General features: G+C 39.6%; 1 protein-coding gene across 9 annotated transcripts in view; it reads left to right on the top strand.

Annotated features, from left to right (window-relative positions):
* CADPS2 (calcium dependent secretion activator 2) overlaps nucleotides 1-26,752 on the top strand; it is a 497,767-nt gene that overhangs the window by 175,532 nt on the left and 295,483 nt on the right. For all 9 annotated transcript variants that reach the window (XM_070423807.1, XM_070423806.1, XM_070423804.1 and 6 more), the window contains exons 4-5: nucleotides 11,564-11,644; nucleotides 19,363-19,599. In XM_070423807.1, coding sequence (XP_070279908.1) covers nucleotides 11,564-11,644; nucleotides 19,363-19,599 — 318 coding nt within the window. The remainder of the gene's footprint in view (nucleotides 1-11,563; nucleotides 11,645-19,362; nucleotides 19,600-26,752) is intronic.

Below are 26,752 nucleotides of genomic sequence, written 5' to 3'. Positions count from 1 at the left end.
GTGACATTTCTGTTATTCATTTTGTTGATTATATGCTATAAAATTTTAGATCAACTAAGTGAAATAAGCCAGTCAATGAAGGAAAAATACCACATGATCTCACTCATTCATGGATAATAAAGACCATTACAAACTTTTGAACAATAATAGATACAGAGGCAGAGCTGCCTCAAACTGATTGTCAAACTGCAGTGGGAAGGCCAGAGAGGGTTGCGGGGCAGGAGGGAGGGGAGTAAGAGATCAACCGAAGGACTTGTATGCATGCATATAAGCATAACTAATGGACATAAGACACTGGGGGGTAAGGGAGGGCAGGGGATTGTCAAGGGCGGTGGGGGGAAGGACACATATGTAATACCCTTTGTAATACTTTTAGCAAAAAAATAAATAAAAATTAAAAAAAATAAGAAAAAAATAAGAAAAATAAAAGATTATATTTTACCTTCATTTGTTCCTTCTCTGCTATTCCTTTTTTTTTCTTTCTGTAGATTTAGTTTTTTACCTATATCAGTATCTTTATCTCTGAAAAACTTCATTTAATATTTCTTTTTTAAAAAAAATATATTTTATTGGTTTTTTACAGAGAGGAAGGAAGAGGGATAGAGAGTAAGAAACATCGATGAGAGAGAAACATCGATCAGCTGCCTCCTGCACACCTCCTACTAGGGATGTGCCCGCAACCAGGGTACATGCCCTTGACCAGAATCGAACCTGGGACCCTTCAGTCCTCAGGCCGACGCTCTATCCACTGAGCCAAACCGGTTAGGGCCATTTAATATTTCTTAAAAGGCAGGACTTCTGGTGATGAATTCCCTCAGTTTTGGTTTGTCAGAGAAATACTTTGTTTCTCCTTCATGTTTAGAGAATAATTTGATTGGATATACAATTATCAGTTAGCTCTTTTTCTCTTTCAACACTGAAGATTTCATTCCACTTTCTTCTTGTATGGTTTCTGATGAGAACTCTGATATAGCTCTTCTTGGTTCTCTACAGGTAAGGTGTTTTTGTCCTATGGCTTCCTTCAATATTTTATCATCTTAGTTTTCTGCCATTTAAATATGAATATGTTTAGGTGTAGGTTTTCCTTTGATATTTCTCTTTCTTGGTGTGTTCTGTGATTCCTGGGTTGGTGTCTGTCATTAATTTTGGAAAGTTCTCAGATATTACTAGTTCAAATATTCCTTCTGTCCCATTCTCTCTTCTCCTTTGGGTATTACAGTTTTGATATTGTCCCATAGTTCTGGGATGTTCTGTTTTGTTTGTCTTGGAGTTTTTTCTCTTTATATTTGAGAATGTTTTCAACTTTTTCCATCAGAGCCCTTAACATATTAATAATAGTTATTTAAATGTTTTGTTTGATAACTGTAACCTCTCTGTCACATCTAAATTTGGCTTGAGTGCTTGGTTTTGCTCTCTACACTGCTTCTTTTTTCCTTTTGGCATGCTTTGTAATTTTTTATTGAAATCCAGACACATTGTATCAGGTAACAAGAACTGAAATATATTTGCCTTTAGTGTGAGGATATTTGTTGATCTGACTGAGAGTTGGGCAGTGCTTAATGTTTGTTGTAGCCGTAGGTACAAGAAGTTTCAAGTTCTCGTATCCTTGTCTTTGTCTTCCTCTTGACTTTGGGTTTCTTTAGGTATTCTTCCTCAGAGAGGGTCAATGTCTTGCATCTTGTAGCTGTGATTGACTGCTATTGTCCTAGAGCTGTGTTGGTGTTGTGGCAGGGAGTTGGGGAATAGCGCGTATTCTATTACCCGAGGAAGCCTCACTCTTTTAGGGGGCCTACATCTTGGGTTGTAACCTTCACAAGGGTTTCTGTCCCTGGTCTACGAGTATTGCTTCCCTTTCCACCCATGTACTGTATTTCTTTCCCTGGTTACAGCATCCCCAGCCTATTTTCTTGATGTCTTTCTTCCTGTTCACTCTGGATTTTGTTTGTTCGTTCGTTTTTTTCCAATGGAAGCCATAGAAAGGCTGCAAAGGACTACAGAGGCAGCCTTCTCTTCCTTCAGCTGAGACAACTTGTCAGTGCTCCTTCTGGAAAAGCCTGCCCCCTTTGTTAGGGAAAAGAATCCAGGGAGTTAATAATGGCTGTTCTTCCCCTCTTTCTGCCTGATCCACATAGGGACTTTTCTTGAATCCTTACCATGAGAACTTTATGGGGTTACTGCTCTCTAGTAGCACTGATAGTGCATGTGTTGTTTTATTTAGTGCTAAATTCCCAATTTCAGCATTATTTCATTAGTAATGTGACTGTATATTCAGTTACTTTATTGGGGTGAGTATAGTTAGTAAATAATTGCTTGAAAATACGAGCTCATCCCTTTTGTCCAGAAGATAAACTGTTAATACCAAATGAAAATAACTAAAGAAAATTTCATGACGTGTAAAAATTTGCCAAATTATATCTACCATTTTAGAGAATATGCATGCATATTCTCCAGGCTGTTGAAGTTCCAGGGTTTTTATGTTTGAGGTTAAATTTTATATATTCTCGCTTTTGAACATTTGATCTATTATTTAATATAGTTTAGTTCAGTTCACATAGGGTAATTTTATATCTAATTAACTCATTTATCTTTTCCCTGCTTTTAAGTATTCAAAAGAAAGTGTGGTTTGGGAAATGCATTTTTAAGACTCAGTGAGAATCCAAGGCAGAACTGCTATTTCTGAGTTAGGTTTCTATTACATAATTTAGAAGGTAGATATACGGTAAAGGAGTTCTCTGAAAACTTTTCCTCCAGCAGACAGAATGCTACCTGGTTCACACATAACATCATATAGTCAATGTGCTCTTCTGAATAGAGGAATGACTTCATTTCCTCATGTTCTTTTCATTGTATGAAATTACAAAACAAGTTTTAGTTAGCTGGTGATTTTTGGCTAATTCTCGGTGATCAAGAAAAAGGGAGGAAGGGTTTTTTTGTTTTTGCTTTTTAAAGGAGATTGCCTTATGGAAGATGGGTCAGCATGGAGGTCCTTAGGGTTTAAGGACCTTTTAAATACAGGAATTATTCTTAGTATTTGTATTAAAATTGAGTCTAGTTATATGAGTCCCACCATTGGAGATGGATTTTATTAGAGAAGGGTGTACTAATAGAGGGCATACATTGCAGTTTGAGGTAAAGTCCTAAGTATCAGAGTTCAACAATAAAACAACTATGAAAGATATGTTATCAGATAGTACCTGCTTTGTTACTACATGATTGGTTAAGTAGTCTTTTCAGAAGATTTGGAGATTGATCTGGGCAATGAAGGTATGTAAGAAGAGAGTCCCAGGCAGGAGAAACACAAGCAAAATATATGATTGGGAGGCTTCTGGTCAAGATGGTGGTGTAGTTAAATGTGGTACTTGCCTCCACCCTACACTACATAAAAAAAATACAACTAAACTACAGAACAACCATCCTACAGAACTGTCTGATTCTGGCTGAATGGAAGTCCTACAACTAGGGAATTAAAAAAGAAGCCACATTGAGACTAGTAGGAGGGGCAGAGGCACAAAATAGGTTGTTCCCACACCCACATGTGGCAGTTTTTTATCAGGGACATCTTGGCTGCTAAGGTCCCTCCATGAGGAGTGAGGGGTCCCAGCCCCATACCAGACCCTTCAGCCCAGGATTCCAGTGCTGAGAAGTCCCCATATCTCCAGATTGTAAAAACCAGTAGGGATTGTGGATGAGTGATGCTGATATTTCTGGGGTCCCAGGCAGTTCTTAAAGGGTTCATGCATAGACTTACTCAGACTCGCTCCCTCTGAGCTACAGCATTGGGGCAGCAGCTTGAAATGAACCAGGGACATACAGGGAGGAAGTAAATTGTCTGGCATCAGGGCAAGAGCTGGATGGGGACAGCTTTTTCCAAGACAGAAGTGCTAGCAGAAGCCATTGCTTCTTTGCTGAGCCCTCCCTACCACAGAGCCGACAGGCAGGCACCATATCTATTTTTCCATCAACCTGGCCCACACTGTTTGTCCTGCCCTGGTGATTCCCTGAGACCCTACCCCACCTAACCAGCAAGTCCAAGCCATTTCCAATGGCATTTCCATATAACTGGCCTCTCTTGCCTCATGCTTCAGATTTTCCTAAAATCTCTCAAACAAGCAGCAGCTGGCCATAGGGTGCCCTGTACTGCCTGATAAGTGGGCCCAAGCCCAGCACCAGCAGCAGCCCTCCTTGGTTCACAGCTTGGCCTCTCCTGGGCACCTCCACGCCCAATGCAAGTAGCAGCCATCTGCAGATTGCTCTGTAAAGTCCTGGGTGGCCCCAGGCAGGGCACAGGCAGTGGCTGATTTTGCACTTCCTGGAGGCCACAAAAGCAGTGCACCTTGTGGTCAGCTTTAGCTCACACCAGATTACACTCCTACCACCTCCATGAGTGATACCCTCAAGGGGCAGACTCGGTGAGCACCAAAGTCCCACTGAAGCAAGTGCTGCTCCATAGGGTTGACTCCTGCACAGCAGAGAATAATTTATAGGGAATCAATGGTAGAATAGAGGATGCTAGAGTCAAATGAGCTATTTGGAATATTAGGAAGGAAAAAACACCCAAATTCGAACAGCAAAAAGACAAAAAACAAACAAACAAAAAATATGAAGAAGACAGTGTAAGGAGCCTCTGGGACAACTTCAAGCCTACCAACATTCACATCATGGGGGTGCCAGAAAGAGAAGAGAATGAGCAAGAATTTGAAAACATATTCAACATAAACTTCGCAGGCCAGAAGGGATTGCAAGACATATTCATATTCAAAGTGATAAAAAGCAAGGACCTACAACCAAGATTACTCTACCCAGCAAAGTTATCATTTAGAATTAAAGGTCAGATAAAGAGCTCCCCAGACAAGAAAAAGCTAAAGGAGTTCATCACCACCAAGCCAGTATTAAATATAATGTTAAAGGGTCTTCTTTAATAAGAAGAAGAGGAAAAAATAAAAAATATAAACAATCAAATGGTAATACTAGTAAATACATATCTATTAACAATTGAATCTAAAAAATCAAAATAAGTGAACCAGCAGAACAGAAACAGACTAATAGATACAGAGATAATTTTGACAGTTGCTGCATGGGAGGGGTTTTAGGGGTACGGGTGGAAAAGATAAAGGGATTAAGAAATACAAATTGGTTGTTACAGAATAGTTACAGAATAGCATAGGAAATATAGTCAATATTCTAATAACTATGTATGGTACCAGATGTGTATGATATTTTTTGGGATGATTACTTAAGTTTTATAATGTCCAATCAATGAGGTGTACACCTGAAACTAATATAATATTGCATGTCAACTGTAACTGAAAAATAAAAAATGATGAAACTATATATATATATAATCAGAAAGTGTAACATGTTTGGTAAATAATGAAACAGCTAATTTGTATAAATAATGGAATTATCTAAGAAGTTAGAAAGTTAGATTGGTAAAAAACATGGGAGGACCTGAATACTAGGCTTAGGGTGTTTGGGTATCATCTCTCTCATTCATATTTATTTGTTCTCATCATTTACTCCCTGTTCTCCTTTTTCTCTTCTCCCTTCCCTTCCTTACTCCCTCCCTCTGAGATTTTAGCCTGATTATGGGTAGTCAGAATCATGTAGAAATGGGGTCAGGTTGAAGAGTAGATAGTAAAGGAGATAAGTTCAGTTTTACTTTGAGGTTATTGTGGGGTGCCTGAAGGAAATTCTTTGCCTTCAATTGGAGGTGGAGGGATGGAACTGAGGAGAGAGGCCCTTATGACATTGTCTTGAGAAATGACTGCAGACACTCCGACATCTAGAACAAACTAAAACCAACGTGTGTGCTTGTGGGCTGAGAGAGTGAGGGGGCTAGCACAGGAAACAATAGTAATAATCAGAGTCAGTAGGGTAGAGTTATGCTCTATCTTTATGATATATATAATTTGTGATTCAAGTGATAGTGGAGAATTAACAGGTATATTGATAAAATAATTTGCTAATACTTAAAGTTTTGGTCAGTCTTTTAAGGTTATGTTGAAAAACCCATACATATGTCACTGTCAAAATAAATCTAACATGGGGCAACTAGAAAATTATATGGTAAAATGTTGGGTAGAATGTTCTTTGGAATCACTGTTAGGTTTGTGTTGGTTATTGTTCATGATGCATTATTTGTAACTCTCCAGATTTACAGATATTTAAATACAGTGGACCAGCATATGAATTTATCTTAGGGAAAACACTAAATTTCCATGACAGTGCAAATCCTAGTCTACTTTGTATTTTTAATAATAAAGCATAAAAATGAATATTACAAGAATAACACAATATAATATGTCTGAAGAGTTACACCATAATTAGAGTGGGGTCACAGAGAAAAATCGAATTGATTTTGTTCATGGGCGGAAGAAGGGCACATTGACACAGCATGTACAAAGGCATCAGTATGGAAAAACACAGCCAATAGTCCCTCTGTCTAGTGATTGACAATATAAAGACAGTTATCCTAATTCTAGAAAATAGATTAATCAGAGAGGGTAATGATGCTCACTCAAGTCAACAGGGTGTGAAAAGCACTTCTTAAAAGATCTTTTTTGTTTAAAATATGAGATTAAATTTATCCAAGTATTTGATATTTATATTTTTTAAGCACTGCAAGAATGATATCACAAGTTATAAAATGGAGCAGTTGGGCTAAACTCAGTAAAGCTATTTTTGTGGTGTGTTCTTAACTGTCAGATAGTTGGCCACCAACACACGCTTTTGGTCCTCCCCAGGACTTCTGCAAAGAGATATTTGCTGGACATCTCTGAGACCTCTCTTAGAGCTGTTTCCATGGAACATGAGAGGCGTGGGGCATGGAGAGCCCAGGGTTTGATATTTGTATGTCAAGCCTAATAGACTGCTGCATCAGGTCAACGTTTTCTCTACCCCTCAAACTCCATTTTTAATACTTCAGTGTTCACAAATTCATCCTGTTATTGTCAGCCAGGAAAAACATCTCTTCCATCACTGAATTCCCACAATACTTGACCAGTAACTTTCTTGTATCAATTATATTGTTTTACATACAGTTTTTACTATTTTTGGTATAAAGTGTGAACTTCTGGAAGGACACACTTTTTGTAGCTGCTGAAGACTTCGTAATACTGCTTGCTGTACAATGGAGAAAAAAAAGCAAAGTTAATGAAGTGGTCATGGGCCATTCAAGTCAACATTGTTAAGAGCCTAGGTCTTACTGCCCCTTTCCAAAGAATTTAACAAATCTCTGTAAGGGTAGGGTTGATGATGTGTAGGTCTGAGGTGGCCGTTTTCCATATCTTATGTTTGAAAGCCATTGCAGACTCTTTTAGAACAAACAGAAGCTTCTATACAGAAGTTTCTCCTAGAACATGACTTTCTGCCTCTTTTGAGTTAACCACCCCTTTGAGAATCTTTGGTAAGCTATGAAATTTAAACAGTTCCCCAAGGGGAAAGAAACACATATCTCTACCAGATTTTCACCACAACTTGAATAGGTTCATAGACTCCCAAAGGTCCAGATTTAAAACTCCCTAGCCTAGAGAAGTCTGAATGTGGAAACAGTAATCCTTGTGTAATGAACAGGAGGAAAATACAACTCTGTCTTCTGTACTAAATATTTGTCAAACCAGTGAAATATTTTTACAAGTTGTAAAAGGCTCCATGTAATAGATACTAGAGGCATTGCAGAGAATAAAGATACATTTGGGCATCTGTTATTGTCAGGGTTGAATGACCCTCTTTCAAAGACTTGGAAACTATCCTGTGCCAAGAAAGGCCATCTGTGAGGTAGGTAATCTATCATCACATAAACTGATGAAATCAGAAATTTAAAGTAAAAGAAAATGGAGTTAAGGTGAAGTCTTTGTGGAGTGAGGACTTGACCCTGGCTCCTACCACCAACTCCATATCCCCATTTTCTTTATCTCATAGCCCAAATCTGGCACTAGAGACAGGTATGTCACCACCATTTTAAAGTCTAATGCCTCACATCTACAAACCATCCATTCAGGCTTTTCTTCTTCCTTCTCTCATTTTTGGGGGTTGGGCTGTGGAGTGGTAGGCAAAACCAAGTTCTCTGGAGAGTTAAAAAAGAAAACAATATTTTCGCCATGACAATATGTACAACTGTACTTGCAAAAATGAGATGTGCTTGAAGTAGCTAGGGAAACGCTCCACCATACTAAAGTAGAAAGAGTCTTGGTCAAGGACTCACAGTACCTAAATTCTGGTCTGCCTCAACTATGTGATTCTAGGTTTTACTCTACATGACTAGATTGGGTTGGGTGTGGGCTGTGAGGGAAAGAGTTCAATGATGACACCAAGGTTTGAACAACTGGGGATATAGGCATGCTATTTACATGGCCCAACATTACAGTAGTCCCCTTACCTGCAGGGGATATGTTCTGAGACACACCCCCCCCCCCCCCCCCCCCCGCCGCCCCAGTGGATAGCTTGAGACCATGGATAATATTGAATCTTATATATACTATGTTTTTCATATACATACAGACTTATGATAAAGTTTAATTTATAAGTGTGTTTGTTTTTGAGATGACAGAGAAACTCCTTTGCAATAAGGATTTAGTTTACAAAAATATTGCCTATTTTTAACCTTGTTTTGAAATGGATTTGATTTTTAAAAACAACTTGGGAACATATTTTTTTAGAAAGGTAACCCCAGATCTTCTTTTAAAAAAAACAAATAGACTTCCTGTTTGTGCTGGAGACAGAGTGATCTCTACTTTCGAAAGCTCAGATCAGATCATGTACGTCACCTGCTCAAAACCTTTTTTGGGGGGTGGAATGTAAGCATCACTGTGTTATTTCTTCGCTTGGTGATCTGATCCCCCCTCTCGGTGTTTCACTGCTGAAAAGCTGTATGACAGCTGACCCACTTTTTAGCTCCATGAAATTCTTTCCTTTTCTCTTTTATGATATCTTTCTACAAAAGAGGTAAAACCTTCTAATGACTTCTCATTGATGTAGGAACCAACTCCATACTCACTGCCCGTGAAGATGAGCTCATGAAGTAGCCCTTCCTCTCACTCCAGACCCATCTCCCAAGTCCCCCTCCCCCAACCCCGAAGTATTTCATTTCCCAAACCATTGTCTAGTCTCAACTCCAGACTTGGTGACTCTTACTGGAACATCTTCCCTTTTCTTTGCTTTCCATGTGCATTCCAACACCACCATCCTGTTGACCTGGCTTGCTCCTACTGACCTTTTTATTGTTAAGGCGAGTTTCAAAAGGTAACATGGTCAGCTTTTAGTTCTTTAGCAAATGGACAAATTAATCTGCATTCTCCTGGGTGTTTAATGTATTCAGTACTAATTCGATCTTTAGATGGATCTTTACTAAGACATGGTTGTATTGTGTGGTGCCGGCCTCTTAATGATAGGAATAGGAGAGGGGAAGGAATGAATTCAGAGAAACATCTACCTGGTTCCCATCTCTAGCCCCCAGTGCTTCCCATATTGTGCATGACTCAGGTCAGTTTAACAGGTTTTATAATCTAATCTAATAAAAGAAAAACATGCAAATTGATCTTACCTCCGCTACACCCACAAGCCACACCCAAGAGCCATGCCCACCAGCCAATCAGGGGCAAATATGCAAATTAACCCAACTAAGATAACAGCGACCACAGAGCTGGAGCCAGCAGGAGGCTTAGGTTGCCCCTGGCGACAGAGGAAGCCAAACTTCCCGCCTGCCCTGCCAGCCCTGAGCTCTGCTCAAGGCTACAAAGTTTCAATTATAGAAGATAAATAAATCCCAGATACCTGCTTCTAGCCCGCGGCTGTGGCCAGCCTGAAAACGGCCCTCAGCCCCTCACCCAGGCTGGCCAAACCCCCAAGGGATGAGGGTCCCCACTGTGGGGCTTGAACAGCCCGCAAATATCCATCAGCCCCTCACCCAGGCTGGCCAGGCACCCCAGCAGGACCCCTATCCTGATCCGGGACAGCCTTCAGGGCAAACCAGCCAGCCCCCCCCATGTACCAGGCCTCTATCTTATATAATGAAAGGGTAATATGCAAACTGTCCCTAACAGTAGAATGACTAGGAATGACTAGTCACTATGACACACACTGACCACCAGGGGGCAGACGCTCAATGCAGGAGCTGCCCCCTGGTGGTCAGTGCGCTCCCTCAGGGGGAGCTCTTCTCAGCCACAAGCCAGGCTGCCAGCTGCCAGTACAGCGGTGGTGGGAGCCTCTCCTGCCTCCTCAGCAGCACTAAGGATGTCCAACTGCAGCTTAGGCCTGCTCCCTGCTGGCAACTGGACATCCCCCGAGGGCTCCTGGGCTGCCAGAGGGGTGTCTGACTGCCAGCTTAGGCCCGTTCCCCCGGGGAGCGGGCCTAAGCCAGCAGGTGGGCATCCCCCGAGGGGTCCCAGACTGCGAGAGGGCACAGGCCGGGCTGAGGGACCCCTCCAAGTGCACAAATTTTTGTGCACCGGGCCTCTAGTCAATTAATAAAGGAAGATTGAATGAGTAATTGGGGTGAAAGGAATCATGAGGAACGTTAAAGGAAGGTATAGAAAAAGTTAAAGATTATTTCAGTGGAGAAGTGAAAGTAATTTTTCATGTAAGTGCAGATATCTTAAAAATGATGATAGCATGCTTTTCTTGCTTTCAGTCCAATTTAGAACAAGACTGAAATTCTAATGTGGTGCCAGTCTGTGAAAGAATGGAAGGCTGTCTTGGCAGTGTGAGTTTGTTGGTACTGGAATGAGGCATATATAAAGACTTGAATGGTAGAAAATTATTTCAATCAAATAGTACTTTTGTAGTTTGGCACTAATACAGACTTGCTATAAAAATGAAGGGACTCTTTTTTAAAAGAACAAAGAAATGAAATAATGACTCAGTATCTCACAGTCCAGAAATGCATTCTGGGAATTTCAAAGAACAAAACATGAGATGTATCTATCTGGAGCCATTTAGGACTGACCTTCATGAAGACAGAAAAGTGAGCTGAATGAACTTCATGACAATTTAAAATAACCTGAAGGAAATGAGGACTTCTTGGTTTAGAGTTGTGTATAGTTTAGGTCAGTGGTCGGCAAACTGCAGCTCGGCAAACTGCAGCTCGTGAGCCACATGCAGCTCTTTGGCCCCTTGAGTATGGCTCTTCCACAAAATACCGACTTCTGCGCATAGGCCACGAAGTTTTAATCGCACTGTACATGCGTGCCCGCACGTGGTATTTTGTGGTATTTTGTGGAAGAGCCACACTCAAGGGGCCAAAGAGCCACATGTGGCTCGTGAGCGCAGTTTGCCCACCACAGTTTAGGTGAAGAATTGTTATAATTAGTTTTTTGGTAAACTGAGCTATTACCTTAGAGATTTATTAACTTTTATTGTGAACCAAAACACAATGAGAAGCGCCCAAGAAATTTCATTGGACAGCTAACCTAATTAAATAGTCTTCACTGTTCTCTTTGAATAGGTAGCTGAGAAAATTTATTTTAAAAGGTTTTGAGTCATTTAATTTTTACTGTAATCTGCAGGTCACTGTAATTAAGCAATCACATATGTATAATTCTGTGTTTTTTGTGTGTTTTTTTTTAAGTTGGATAATGCAGATGAACAAGCAGCCCAGATCAGGAGGGAACTTGATGGCCGGTTGCAATTGGCAGAGAAGATGGCAAAGGTAAATTATTAACTTGGACATACTGTACAATACTTCTTTCTTTACCTAGACTTCTGTGAGCTGAAAGAGTTTTGTATAGATAAAGCCAGCATAATTTTATCATTTTTTTCCCTTGACGCACATACTTCTTAAGCCAAAATATCTGAATGTATATGATCTAAATGGAACAGATTCTCTATTTTACATATCCAACGTATATGTGAAATGTTTAAATTCAATGATAACTTTTGCAGATTATTCTTAAAACAATGCCTGCATTTCTCAAACTGCAAAATTTACGTGAATTTTAATATTGCACTAAACATAACATAATCAGGGAGAAAAATCTCCCTTCTGTGAAAGTATATATCTCAAAGTGTCCAGCACAGTGTTTGGCACACAGTAGTCATCAACCAGTATTTGATTGAATGATTGGGTGGATGAAAAATATCATTGGAAGTTTCTAGTACAGAGTCTGGCAGCGTGTGTTCAGTATAATATTGTAGTTATTTTACTTGTGCAATCGCTGTTTCTATGAACAGAAAAAGATTTCGAACAAAAGCCATGAGTTTCCTTTTCAAGATTGGAGACATGTTAGAGAGCTTGGGACTCCATTGTCTAAATTATTCTTTAGTAAATGGCTACGTTAATTTACTTCAGTGGCACAAAAATTTTAGTCCCTCCCAATAGACTTGAGGTAGCTCTTGATTATTCTGAGAATAAGTCTCCCCCACCCCCTTTCCCTTCTGCTAAGCAAAGACATTGAATGTTTGATTGATAGATTCTCTTCCTCTCTGTCTCTGAAGAATCCTCTCTATTCAGGGATTTTTTTCTTCATTAAGAAAATAGGGGTAACATGTACATAGCAAAGTGCACAAATCTTTAGTTTACAGCTCCATGTGTGTATACACACTGTATAACCATCTCCCAAATCAAGATATTGAAGTTTTTAACATTTGAGAAGACACGTCTTAAAATGATTTAATAATTACATTTTTTTCTTTTGCAAATAAAATATGTATTTATGAATCTATAAGTCTTAAGAATACTACTGTTGTGTGTTTATCTAAGTGTCTGTTAACAAAGCAGAGAATAGCTGAGAAATTGGAGGTAATTAGAAAAATGGAAAAAAATTTAAAAGAAAATGGGTAATAGAGATGACAATATGTTGTAAGAACCAAGTCAGAGATATACAGGGCAGGAAAAATTAGGTTTACAGCTGTGAGTAGATGAAGCAGAGTGTATTTATTCACTATTGTAATAATCGTGACCTGCATGTCTTTTTCCATACAACCAACTGTAACCTACTTTTGCCCATCCCTGAATAAGGAGTAAATTCTAGAGGAGAGAGGTCATAAGATGATACGAATTGGGGCTAAAACATTTCATTCACAAAAAGAGCAGTGTTTGGCAGCACAGTTTGCCATGTTGCCATTCCCTGGATTTCCAGAGAGGCAGCACATAATCTAGAAATTGGAATATGGGATCATAGGATAGAAATCAATAAGCTTCAGGCTTTTGGAAGCTTTAGAGAGAAAAACAATTTCCTTGAAACCCTTACCTAAATTGACAGCTGGTTGGAAGGGCATTCACTTTTCTTAAAAACCTGAGGCTGAGAGAGAATTCAGAGGAATGTGCCAGACACCTTGGGGCAGGACTTTGCTCCTGGGCTCAGCATTTGTAAGTTGTCTGCTTGTATGTAGATTGTACCCGAGACTGTGCACATTGTCATAAATTGTACTTGCTTCTCCAATGGCCTTGCTGAATATCTGACACATTAGGATAAAGTTTAGATAATTTTCTAGAGGGTTTATAGAACAGAAGGGAGGCCTTTGATATACTCTCTTGTTTCTGTTTGCAGAGGGGGATGTGTGTTAATAACCTCTGAGTCAGAGGAGGAGGGCCTGTGATGCACACTCTGAGACTTTTATTTGAGGGGACCCTGATGGTTTTATCAGAAATGTGATAAAGTAGTAAATGTGGAGAAGGAAGTGAAGTCAATGGGATCAGATGGGAAAAAAAACCACAACAACACAAAAATAAGATGCCTTTTAGCCCAGTCAGGGGTTGAGTGTCGACCCATGAACCAGGAGATCATGGTTCAATTCTTGGTCAGGTCATTTGCCTGGGTTGTGGGCTCGATCCCCAGTAGAGGGCTTGTAGGAGGCAGCTGAGAGATGGTTCTCTCTCATTACTGATGTTTCTATCTCTCTCTCCCTCTAAATCAATAAAAACATAAAAATATTTAATAAAAAGAAATATGGAAGGATTTTTTTAAAAAATAAGATACTTTCTGTTGAATAGGCTATTGGCATAGAGCATGTTTAATTGTTTTCTCCTTCAATGTCACCAAATTTAAGCCATCTTTATAAAATATTTATAAGGCTAATTACAACTTGCTGACCTTGTTGGATTATATCTCTACACTAATTCTATTCACCCACAAAGGTAGATGATATAATGAATTTATTTTATAGATGAGATTGAGGCTTAGGCAAGATGATTGAGTTCACCCAGATTCTATAACAAGTAAGTGGTGGAGGCAGGCCTTGAACCCTTGTCTTTTGACTCCAGAACCTGGCCCCTCTCTCTGAGACCCGGCTGACTCTTCAATCTGATAAATCCAGAAGTGTGTATTAATAGTTAGTAGTTCACAATCAGTCAAATCTTCTACCACACTGCTCAACAACACGATACAATAAAACCACAGGGCAGAAATTTCTGTTTCAAGAGATAGAAATATTGATTTTAATATTTCAGCCAAGGTATAATTAGGAAGTAGGAGAAAAAATGTGGACAGGACCAGAAAGACCTGTGGTCAAATCTGTCATTAGTTCCTAGATATATAACATTAGACACGTTACTTAACCTTTTGGAGCCTGAATTTTGGAGCCAAAATATTTTTGAATACCTATTAAAATAGCCAGGCTCTGTTTTAAGTGCTTGGGATGCATCTAGACCAGTGGTTCTCAACCTTCCTAATGCTGCGACCCTTTAATACAGTTCCTCATGTTGTGGTGACCCCCAATTTCATTGTTACAAATTGAACATAATTAAAGCATAGTGGTTAATCACAAAAACAATATGTAATTAGATATGTGTTTTCCAATGGTCTTAGGCGACCCTGTGACCATCAGGGGTCACGACCCACAGGTTGAGAACCGCTGATCTAGACAAATGTAGTTGTCCTGGGATAAAACCATTCAAAAATATTTCTGCTATGCCATGGTGGAGCTTAAATTTTATTTGGGAGAACCCGGGTGCTATATAACTGAATTGTGGAAGGTGATCATTTGATAATTTGGAAAATACAACAGAGAGGAAGGGTGGTTACAATTTTCAGGCAAGCGGTCAGAGTAGGCCAGTCATTGCAAGTGCTATATTTCCAGTTACTCAGTCCAAAAACTTGGGATCATCTTTGACTCCTTTCTTTTTCTCATACCTCATGCCAAATTTATTAGGAACTCTGTTCAAAATATTTCCGGAACTTAACAGTTGTCACTGTTTTCCACCTGTCACTCTGGCCCAGTTACCATTGTGTCTCACCTGAACCACCATTCTGTCCTTTGGATAGGCTCCTAGTTTCTACTTCAACCAGACAGCCAGTGATTCTCTGCACAAAGACCTCTCCCTATGTCACCAAGAATAAAATAATAAGTTCCTACAGTGGCCTGCAAATTCCTCCTCTGACCTTGTCATCCTTCAAGCTCTCACTTTTGCTCAGTCCACCCCAGCTCTGTCAGCCTTCTTGGCCTTCCTGCCATAGGGTCTTTGGTCTGGTTACTTTCCCTTCCTGCAGTGGTTTTCTCCCAGAGTTAAACAGAGATCTCCAGAGAAACAGAACCAATGTAGATATATGATCTCCTATTGATTATCTCTGGACATAGATATATATGCATAATAGATATACATATAGACATAATATAATTCCATGTACAGTTATATATATATACATATATGCATATATATATATATATATATATATATACACACACACACACACATAATATATATACATATATGCATAGGGATATGTGTGTCTATATGTCCATATAAATATATATGTTGAGAGAAATATTAACTGATTGATTTGATGTATAGGAATTGGATCATATGGTTGTAGGGCTGGCAAGTCCAAAACCTATAGGGCAATGTAGTAGGCTTGAAATTCAAGGAAGACCCGATATTGTAGTCTTGAATTCAAAATCTGCAGGACAGGCCAACAGGCAAGAAACTCAGGTAAGTTTTGATATTACAGTATTGAGGCAGAATTGCTGCTTTGCTCTTAAGGTGTTCTACTGATTGGATGAGGCCTACTCAGATATGGGAGGGCAATCAGGTTTACTCAAAGTCTACTTATTGTAAATGCTAATCATATCTAAAAATTATCGCCACAGCATCATCTAGACTAGTGTTTGACCAAACAGCGGCACCATAGGGTAGCCGAGTTGACATATAAAATTAATTATCTTACTCCTTCATCTACTTTTATGCTTAAAGGTCATCTCCTCATTGAGTCCTTCCCTGGCCACCCTATTTACAACACCTTAACGCTCCATGTCGCCATCTGGGCTTTTTCTCCCACTGATCACTTTCTACCTTTTGAAATGATCTCCTTATTTATGATATGTGTCTCCTCACAGTAAAATTTAAGCTCCATAGTACAGAGGATTTTTTTAAATCAGTATCTTTGTGGTTACATCCTAAGGGCCTAGAATAGAACACATAGCAGACACTTGGTGATTCAGAGTTAAACCAGAGAGTAACCCTATTTCTGATGCTGTTTTAATTTAAAAGATCGCATTTAACATGTATACTTGTCTGATGTATAATTGGTCTGTTTCCAAGAAATAGGTAACACAAGCAAGTTAAATAAGGTTTATGAAGTACTATCAGCAAACCTAAAAGCATTTAAACAGAGTTGTCACTTTTTTTTCAAAGAGAAAAATATTCTAGTATAGTCTGTTTTCTTAAAAGTTTGAAAATGCTGACAAAATATTTAAGTTTGGCGATTCCTAACAGTCTTCTCATTGAAACATGATAGTGAATGAAGTGTTTTTAATTAAAGGTAAATAAGAATAGAGAGTATCCAAAGGGGGGGGGGGGATATATATGAACACAGACAACAATGTAGTGAAGACCAGGGGACACATTAGTGGGGGCTGGGTGGAGGTGGGCAAATGCTTGGGGAAGGGAATGGAGGACATCTGTAATAGTGTCAATAAAAAAAAATAGATTTTTTTCATGTGCCAATGCTATTTGCCATAAAATAAAACCCCAAAAATTTGAAAAATAAAAATGGAACATACAAACTTTCAAACTTGTGATATATTTGTCTTTTGCTTTGCTAAAGTATAATTTTTAAAAGGCACAATTATGACTCTTATACAAATATAAAATGAACATACAATGAAGATTTCATTCGATGCATAATTAATGAGCAAACTAGTTAGATGTTAAAACTAGTCCATAATGGGGGGATAAGGACACATATGTAATACCTTAATCAATAAAAAGAAATTTAAAAAAAAATAGTCTAAACTGGAGGGTGTTTGAAAACTGGGTGTTTGGGGCAAAGGTAAAATAAGATTAATAGAGATATAAAAGGGATTAATTTCCAACTAGGATTTAAATTATAACCGTTGGATTATTCTACTCACCAGACACAGATTATTTGCATGTGTTTCAGAGAAATGTCTATAAGGTAACATGTAACTTCACTGTCTGGGAGCTTTAATCAATAGTAAACAGAAAATTGAAATAAGCACATTTCTTCAGATGAAACTTGGATGGCCTTTTCCCGCACATGACATTGAAAGGAACTGTCCCCTCAGCTTTTTGCCCTGTTTCTAAGTTTTGGATGCTTTTTATGACAGCTAATAAAATTGGTTCGCAAATGTAAAATTCAGTTATTATGGCTTATTTTGCTTTTTTTTTTCTGGTATGTGTACAGAAAAACCATCCCAAAGCATTATTTTTTTTCCCAAAGGTAATCAAGGTATTCTGTAACTGTGTACTTATATATATATATTTTTTACTGTGGAGGCAAACTTGCTATTTTGGAATGTTGCTTAAAACTCTAGAGGAGCTTAACCGGTTTGGCTCAATGGATGGAGCGTCGGACTTTGGACTGAAGGGTCCCAGGTTCGATTCCGGTGAAGGGCATGTACCTTGGATGCGGGCACATCCCCAGTGGGGAGTGTGCAGGAGGCAGCTGATCGATGCTTCTCTCTCATCGATGTTTCTGGCTCTCTATCCCTCTCCCTTCCTCTCAGTAAAAAAATCAATAAAATATATTTTTTAAAAAAACTATAGAGGAATGTTGAAAGGATACTTAATCTTCCTTGGGGAGGTTAATTATGCATGTAGAATTTTAATCATTCTGCGATAATAAATAAGCAGTTTAATATTGATTATGTGTAAATTACTTTAAGAAAAACATGTGAAATTTACGTGGGGGAAAAGCAGAGCAGGTGGTCTGAGAGTCTGGGACTGAGTTGAAAAGTGACACCAGATGTTCTTCCCATCGTGAGAACGAACTGGTGCCGGTGAGGCCGAGCCTGCTGCCGGTTGATGAGCACGCGCTGGATGTGGTCCAGTCACACAGAGGTGCAGATCTTAGCTGATGTTTTGAATGATGCCACAGGAAACAACAGTGAAGGCATTGGTTTTCTGGAAACTTAGGCGATCATCTGAAAGATGTCTGCTTTGCTCTCACCCCAGCCAGTAGTGTACAGTGGTGGTTGTGTTACACTGCACTCGACATTCTAAAGCTCTATACCCTCTACCTTTAAGAGAAGAGCTAAGTGTCAGGTTGTCAAAGATTAAAGACAGAGCTAAGAGTATGAGGAAACCTCATTTGCTGTGTGTGGGAGTATAAATGTATATAATCTCTAAGAACAGTTTGGCAATCTCTCTCGATACCGTACGTAAATATCAACATTTGGAATGTGCTTTTAGTTGAGTGGGAGAAACAAATCTGATTGCAGAGGGAGCAGGATTGAATGGCAATGCTCATGTAATTCAGAAAACATAGAATCTTTAACTTCGATACTGTTACTTTTTTACCTTAAGCTTTTATCATAAATTGTTTCTTTGCTTTAAACTTAATATTTTCTAAGGCTTTACTAAAAATCTGAATTTATGGACATAAGGGATCTTGACATATTGAAAATTAAGCAATTTTAGAAATATGACTGTATTGCTATTTAATATTCTGACCTTGGCTTTTTTTTTTTTTTGCCTTTGAATGCTTATTTATAAAAAGCATAACCTCCAAACAATGCACATGTGTGTTAAGAAGGAAAGATATTGTTAAAAAATTTGTTTCCTAAAAGTCAAAACAGTGCACAATGAACATTGTTCTCAGGCCAGATATCCCAAGAATTTCAAAGCTAACAGTGGCTAATTAAGATTCATCTGTACACTAAAACTTCTTACATGTATATTTTCAGAGTTTGTTTATCCTTTAAGCAAATACCTCATGAAAAATAAAGTTAATGTGGAAATGTATATAATGTTATTCATTTTGTACCATAATGATCTTTAGTAGGGTATATCATGTACCTTCAGATATAATCAAATTCGCCAGAGCCTGAGGCTTTTAAAGCCTAGAGACTAAAGTAGATGCATTATGTCTAGTGTTGCAATTTCTAAGAGTTACTATATGCCAAATGTGTTTTATGAACAACTAGAAAAATGACTTGTGTAACACTGTTATTTTAAAAATTCTTTTCAAGGAAAGAAAATTCCCCAAATTCATAACAAAAGAAATGGAGACTATGTACATAGAAGAGTTGCGATCCTCAGTGAATTTGCTAATGGCCAACTTGGAAAGTCTTCCAGTTTCGAAAGGTGGTCCAGAGTTTAAACTACAGAAATTAAAACGTTCCCAGAATTCTGCATTTTTGGACATAGGAGATGAGAGTGAGATTCAGCTGTCCAAGTCTGACGTGGTGCTGTCGTTCACCTTAGAGGTAGGTGACCTTCTCTCTTGCTCGCCTCTGATAGCGTAAATGAGGCTGCAGATAGTTTTTGCTGACCTTTGTGGTAACCTTTCAAATTTAAATAGTATGGTATATATTGAAGAAATTAAGTTATTCTTCACTTGCACGGCCCCTGGGTTGTGAATGCAAATCGATGTAAACTGTCCTTTAAATAAAGCAGTGCCATTGGGATTAAGTAATCCTATATAATAAAAGGGTAATATGCAAATGGACTGAACAACCGGTCACTATGATGTACACTGACCACCAGGGGGCAGACACTCAACACAGGAGCTGCCCCCTGGTGGTCAGTGTGCTCCCACAGGGGGAGTGCCACTCAGCCAGAAGCCGGGCTCACGGCTGGCGAGCACAGTGGTGGTGGTGGGAGCCTCTCCAACCTCTGCGACAGTGCTAAGGATGTCCGACTGCCGGCTTAGGCCCACTCCTATCAGTCAGACATCTCCCAAGGGCTCCCAGACTGCTAGAGGGCACAGGCCAGGCTGAGGGACCCCCTGCATGCATGAATTTCATGCACAGGGCCTCTAGTCTATGTAATAAAAGCCTAAGTGACCATTACAGCAGAACGACCAGTCGCTATGATGTGCACTGACCACCAGGGGGCAGACACTCAACGCAGGAGCTTCCCCTGGTGGTCAGTGCGCTCCCACTCAGCCAGAAGCTGGGCTCATGGCTGGCGAGCGCATTGGTGGTGGCAGGAGCCTCTTCAACCTCTGTGGCAGTGCTATGGAGCAGTGAGCAGGTGGGCAGTAACGAGCGAGGGGTCCCGGACATCCCCCAGGGGTCCTGGACTGTGAGAGGGCACAGGTTGGGCTGAGGGACCCTCCTCCTTAGAGGGGCCTCTTAGTCTATAATAATCTATACTAATAAAAGAGTAATATGCTAATTAGACCAGGAGACCTCCGGATGTTCTTCCGGACAAAGCCAGAGGCAGTTAGGGGCAATCAGGCTGATGGGGGGTGGACAGTTGGGAGCAAGCAGGCTGGCAAGGGGCCAGTTGGGGGCAAGCAGGTCGGTGGGAGGGGGGGGGGCGGTGGGGGCAAGCAAGCCAGCAGCGGGGCGGGGGGCAGTTGGAGGTGAGCAGGCTGGCGTGGCCGGCAGTTGGGGGCAAGAAGGCTGGCAGGCAGAGTGGTTAGGGGCGATCAAGCAGGCAGGCAGGTGAACGGTTAGGAACCAGCGGACCCGGAGTGCGAGAGGGACATCCCCCGAGGGGTCCCAGATTGGAGAGGGCACAGGCCGGGCTGAGGGACCCCCCCCCCTTCTCCCCCAAGTGCACAAATTTTTGTGCACTGGGCCTCTAGTATATATATATATATATATATATATATATATATATATATATATATATGTGTATATATATATGTATGTATATGTGTGTGTATATATATGTGTGTGTGTGTGTGTGTGTGTGTATAACATTTTCAGGCCAGTCATCTTTGTGTCAGCTTAGGCTAGTGTGGGTTTATTGTTAAATGAAATACCAAAGCACACTAGGGTGGAAACAGGATTTAAACATATAACTGCATTCTCTAATATTGGGAACTCCTCTCAGGCTTTCAGTTAGCCTTTTTTAAAAAAAAAATCTACTTCCCCTTTGAGATCACCTGTCTAGAATCAAATTACTTAAAGCAGCTGTACTGTACAGTGTTGGGTGCATACAGGTGATGAGAAGCAGAGCTCTTATGCTCCAGATCACCCAGTTTCATTAGAGGTGCCATCAACATTACAAAGAATCGAAACAAATGTCATGCCTTTAACACTCTGTCCTCCAAGACTTCAGTTTCTTCCCTTCCACGCAAATCCCTGGAAACCAGATCCTGATACTGACTGGCTATTACAGCTGCCTGTCCTCACAATTACATTTCTTCTTTGCCAACTTCTGTATATGGGCTAATTCACATATATGTCTATGGATTATATACAACACACATACACCCTAGTGATAGCAAGCTGACGTTTATAGCTCTCTCAAACATTACATTAAAGCTCTCTCCTTGCTTACATTGTTCCATCCTCTCTCCGGGTTCTAGTGCTGCTATTTTAGTTTGCTGAGTGACAAAAAAATAAAACATGCCCTGGAGTTTTAGGAGGCACAGTTTTACATTCCTTTTTTGAAATATTCCTACACTCGGCTTGCTTACTTTATGGCAAAAAAAGATAAAAAAATAGGAAATCAGATCTCTGTGTTTTGGGTTTTTTTCCTCCACTTCTGCATCTCTAAGATAAACTTAAGCTTGGGAAAAACAGCTACCTCTCACTTTCTTAACTTCCAGGCTAATGATTTTTGTTGGTTAATAGATTAAATTTGGTTTCAGAGTAGGAATAAGATGTTTTCTTCTGAAGCAGGACACAATCTGGGATTACTTCATGACTTAGAAGTGGCTTTGCTGCGTGTTAGATTTCTTCTCAGTCTTTTTAGCCTCTTACCCTAAGGTTGTTTACTTTCAAAGTACATAGTGGATTTCCTTCTTATTCCTCCATAGGTTTCCTACTGACTAATATGTAAAATGCCAACACCCCTTCCCCCCACTTGTATAGGTTTTTGTATTTAATGACAGCATAACTTTTTCTACGAGTTTGATATTTAAATTCATTAATGACAAAAATAATGTGTGAAGAAAATTATTTTTTTGTAATGGCTACATATACCATTACTTCTATAAGCACTTAGAACTGAAAAGAGTTCAAAACATTTTCTCTGTTTAAAAATCTAAGATGCTGTGAATTGGTGCTTAAGTGAAACTAAGAATTATTATTCTGAACTTTATTGCCATTATGTTAAGTGGGTCTGTTCAGTCAACAATAAAATAGCCTTAGGGAATACAAGTTAAAACTTAATTCTGCATGGTATAAAAAGCTTGCATATTCGTAAAATTATTATTATTATTAATATATTTTTGTTGATTTCAGAGAGGAAGGGAGAGAGAGATAGAAACATCAATGTTGAGAGAGAATTATTGATCGGCTGCCTCCTGCATGCTCTCACTGGGGATGAGCCTGAAACCCAGGCATGTGTCCTTGATTGGAATCAAACCCGGGACCTTTCAGTCCACAGGCCAACACTCTATACACTGAGCCAAACCAGCTAGGGCTATAAAATTATTTTGATATTCTTTATTGCTCTGTCCATAGGAGGCAGATAATTTCCTACGAGAGCACAATACAGATCTATTCCCTGGTGCCCGCAATATTTCAAGTAGAAGTCACATGTCTAGTAATAAACGGAAACCACATGAAGAGCAGATTACACAGGACTTACCTATAGGACTCCCTGTGACCCCGGCCTAGCTAACCTGAGTAATTATCCCAGCTCATCTCCCAGCCTCCTCCTCAGACCCCAGATTTAGCCCAAGAAACTCTGAAAGGCAAGCAGTTCATCCAGGTTAAGGGCCTCACACATCACTCGGGCTTGGCCTTGGTCCAGTGGAGAAAGGCGTCTTGTTAAGAACTGAAGTCTGAGTCTAAGGAACACGTGCAGATTTGAAAACCTTTTCCAATTTTATTTTTCAGTTGCTGCCCACTCCTCCCTCCTCCCACCACACCTTGTTCCCTTACCTAGCTTAATTTTTCCCACAGCTCTTATCACCTGACATATTGAGACATTTGTTACGTGTTTTCATTCCCTGACTTTTTCTACTTAGAATGTAAGTTGCAGGAAGGTAAGATATTTTTGGTGGTTTTTCTTTTTTGTTTGTTGAAGCATATAGCAAGAGCCTACAACACACACTGGACTTGATAAATATTTATTTAATTAGGGATTTTGGTGGCACCAAAAAGCATCAGTTAGCCATACAAGGGTACTCTAGGTCTCTTCATCCAAGAAGCCTTCAGAGAGAATAATAAAGCAAGAGATAAGCTAACCCACAAAACCGGAAGCCATAAAATGGTATATTAAAATTACATATTCAAGTAAAGCCAGAAAAGCAAACGTTCATCTCTGAAGTTATGTTATAAAGCAGCGGTTCTCAACCTGTGGGTCGCGACCCCTTTGACGGTCGAACGACCCTTTCACAGGGGTCGCCTAAGACCCTCCTGCATATCAGATATTTACATTACAATTCATAACAGTAGCAACATTACAGCTATGAAGTAGCAACGAAAATAATTTTATGGTTGGGTCACAACATGAGGAACTGTATTTAAAGGGCCAGAAGGTTGAGAACCACTGTTATAAGGGGAAGTGGGTCATGGCATGGACATAGTGGATGTTCCCACAGAGTGTTTTCATTGGATTAGGCTGGCAGACCTGACTTCCTCTGTGTCTGGGGATCCACATCCCCTGTTCACCATACTGCCCACTTCATTTCCTCACAACCTACACATGTCTGAGTGCCCCATAACACTTTGGCAGCGTGTTCCTCAGAATTGTTTTCTAGTTTCATGTTTTGTATATGCCTCCCTCCCTTTTGCCTCTAGGACAATGTGGTCTGTTTCATCCTTATTACGTCAGTCACAGAGAGATCAGGGAAGAGAAGATGAAACAGAACAGTTTTATTTTCTGTAGTTCCATTATCACGTTTTCCTGGGAATTGCTTTGAGACAGTTACCTAAATTAGGTTAATTTAATGGTCCATAGAATTAATTCTTGGCTGTCTTCTGTATCATTAATGATTCAGACTGGCTGTGTGTGGCTTTTTTTTTTTTCCTTTCTCATCCTTTTGGCAATTCTATCTGTAGAATTGTTTTATTTATGTGTATGGATTCATAACAGAAGTGACATCTTTTGGAAGTGGCAGTTCTGAAGGATAAAACATCCCCTGCACAGATGGGCGTATTGTTCTGAGGGGTGGAATGCGGTTTCACAAGTTGGATGTTTTAGGAGAGCCTGTTTACAGCAAATTGTAACAGAGGTGACAGAAATAGTGTCAAGCAGATGCTTCCTTCCTTCTCTCTTGCACTTTGGCTCTTAAACACATCACAGAGACACAGAGAGATGCAGTGCAAACAGTCCCATGCCCAACTATGAACCAAGGCCGTCAGGATTTCTAGATTTCTCTTGTGGGGTACAATTCTCTTATTTCATACGTTTTAAGTGACCCTCCAAAATTTTTATCATTGAATTAAGAAGTCTTTAAAGTCATGGTGGTAAGTTAATTGATATGGTTATAAATTTAATTTGTCTCAGCTTCTGGTTATTTTATTTCCATTCTAATGAGTTTCAGTATTACTAACATAGTAAATTTGATTATTAAAAATACATAATTTTTTGTTTTATTTTTCTTAAACAGGATTTAGTATTTTACCCCAACTTCTTTGAGTATTAGAGCAGCTGTGACAGATAATAGTTGTTCTCCATTAATTCTCTTAGTCAGTTTTTAGTTAAGTCCTTATTTTTTATTCACATGTTGCTATGCATTTCAGTGTGAAAAAAATGAGAAAAGGCTTGGTTGAGGAAGGAAAGTGGTCCTGAATTTGATCTTTATTTTTTCGTGATCGGTTTCCCATATATTTTTATGAAAAAACAAAGTAATATGCATTTGTATTTATAAACATGACACTTCTGTTACAGCAGAGCTGAAAGGAAAAACAGTTTTTTAAGATGGTTTGTTTCTTTGAGAGCTTGGTCTTAAGGTTCATATCACAATTCTGTGAAAAGTATTATGACTTTAATCATGTATTGAGTGATCAAATAAGTGATATAGACGGTGTTTTGGTGAAGATTTTGGTAGCTGTATAGCATTAATGCTATTAATCTTGCATATACAAATACAGCATGAGATCAGTATGGAAATGAATGTGCATATATGAAAATGCCATTGAGTATATTTTATAAATTAAAATTTGGGAATTTAGGGAACTTCATGATTCAACTTTGATGGGAATATACTGTGGCAAATAATTGTATTTTGTGTGTACATCCAGCAAGAATCTTTTAAGATTAGTAGCCTTTTATAAAAGTACTAGAGTCCTGGTGCACGAAATTTGTGCACTGGGGGGGGGGGGGGTGTCTCTCAGCCCAGCTTGCACCCTCTCTAATCTGGGACCCCTCAGGGTATGTCTGACTGCTGGTTTAGGCCCACGAGGATCGGGCCTAATCCGGCAGTCAGACATCCCTCTCACAATCTGGGTGTGCTGGCTCCCAACTGCTTGCCTGCCTGCTAGCCTGATCACCCCCTAACCACTCCCCTGCCAGCCTGATTGACACCTAACTGCTCCCCTGCTGGACTGATCACCCCCAACTGTCCTCTCCTGCCGGCCTGGTCACCCCCAGCTGTCCTCCCCTGCTGGCCTGATCACCCCCAACTGCCCTCCCCTGCTGGCCCAGTCACCCCCAACTGCCCTCCCCTGCCAGCCCAATAGTCCCCAACTTCCCTCCCCTGCTGGCCCGGTTGCCCCCAACTGCCCTCCCTCTCTTGCAGGCCATCTTGTGCCCACATGGGGGTCGCCATCTTGGGCAAGGGCGTGACTGTCAATTTGCATATTACCTCTTTATTATATAGGATAGAAAACATACTTGAAAAACAGTTTCCCTTTCCCTCAGGAATTATAGCTCCATAACGTAGTATCCGTGTCTGCACCCTTTCCCAGTGCACTGCATTAAACTAGTGCATGCCTTTCATGGGTGGAAACTACCTTTTCCTTTGCAAGTTGGTATTAAGATGTTTAGTGGTGTTATATTTTTCATTATTTTGATAATGTTATAAAATGGCCATAAAGAAAATTCTTTTGTAAATACTTTGTATAATAGTTAAAATTAAATAGTTTAATTTTCTTTAGAAAATTCTGTCATAATGTCATCTGAAATGAGTGAGAATAGAAAATTTCTGATGCTGTCACATATTGACATCAGTGAATTGGTCTGATGGTGACAGTGTCTGCCAGGAATACATATTATAGCACTTTCTGTGGAACTCAGTGTGTACTCCTTTTATCAAATGCACTGACTTTTCATTTGTAATTTTGTTTTACTGTATAAAGAGTTGCTGTAATTGTTTAAGGATCTGAGTTTAAATCTCACTTGATTCACTGGGAGTTATATTTAGAGACTTAACCTTATTACTTTAATTGTTGTCAGGCAATACCTCTTCAGATGCTCAGAATGATTTTTTACCATCCCTAACATGAATAGAGGGATAGTAAGTAGAGGGATACTTGGGAAGACAAAATTCCATTTATGTTACAAGAA

This window comes from Myotis yumanensis, unplaced genomic scaffold, assembly GCF_028538775.1.
Source record: "Myotis yumanensis isolate MYYU_CA2020_CCGP unplaced genomic scaffold, mMyoYum1.0.hap1 SCAF_9, whole genome shotgun sequence".
Classification (NCBI taxonomy): Eukaryota; Metazoa; Chordata; class Mammalia; order Chiroptera; family Vespertilionidae; genus Myotis; species Myotis yumanensis.
The sequence above is the reverse complement of the archived record's forward strand: the minus strand, read 5'-3'. Positions and strand labels throughout refer to the sequence as shown.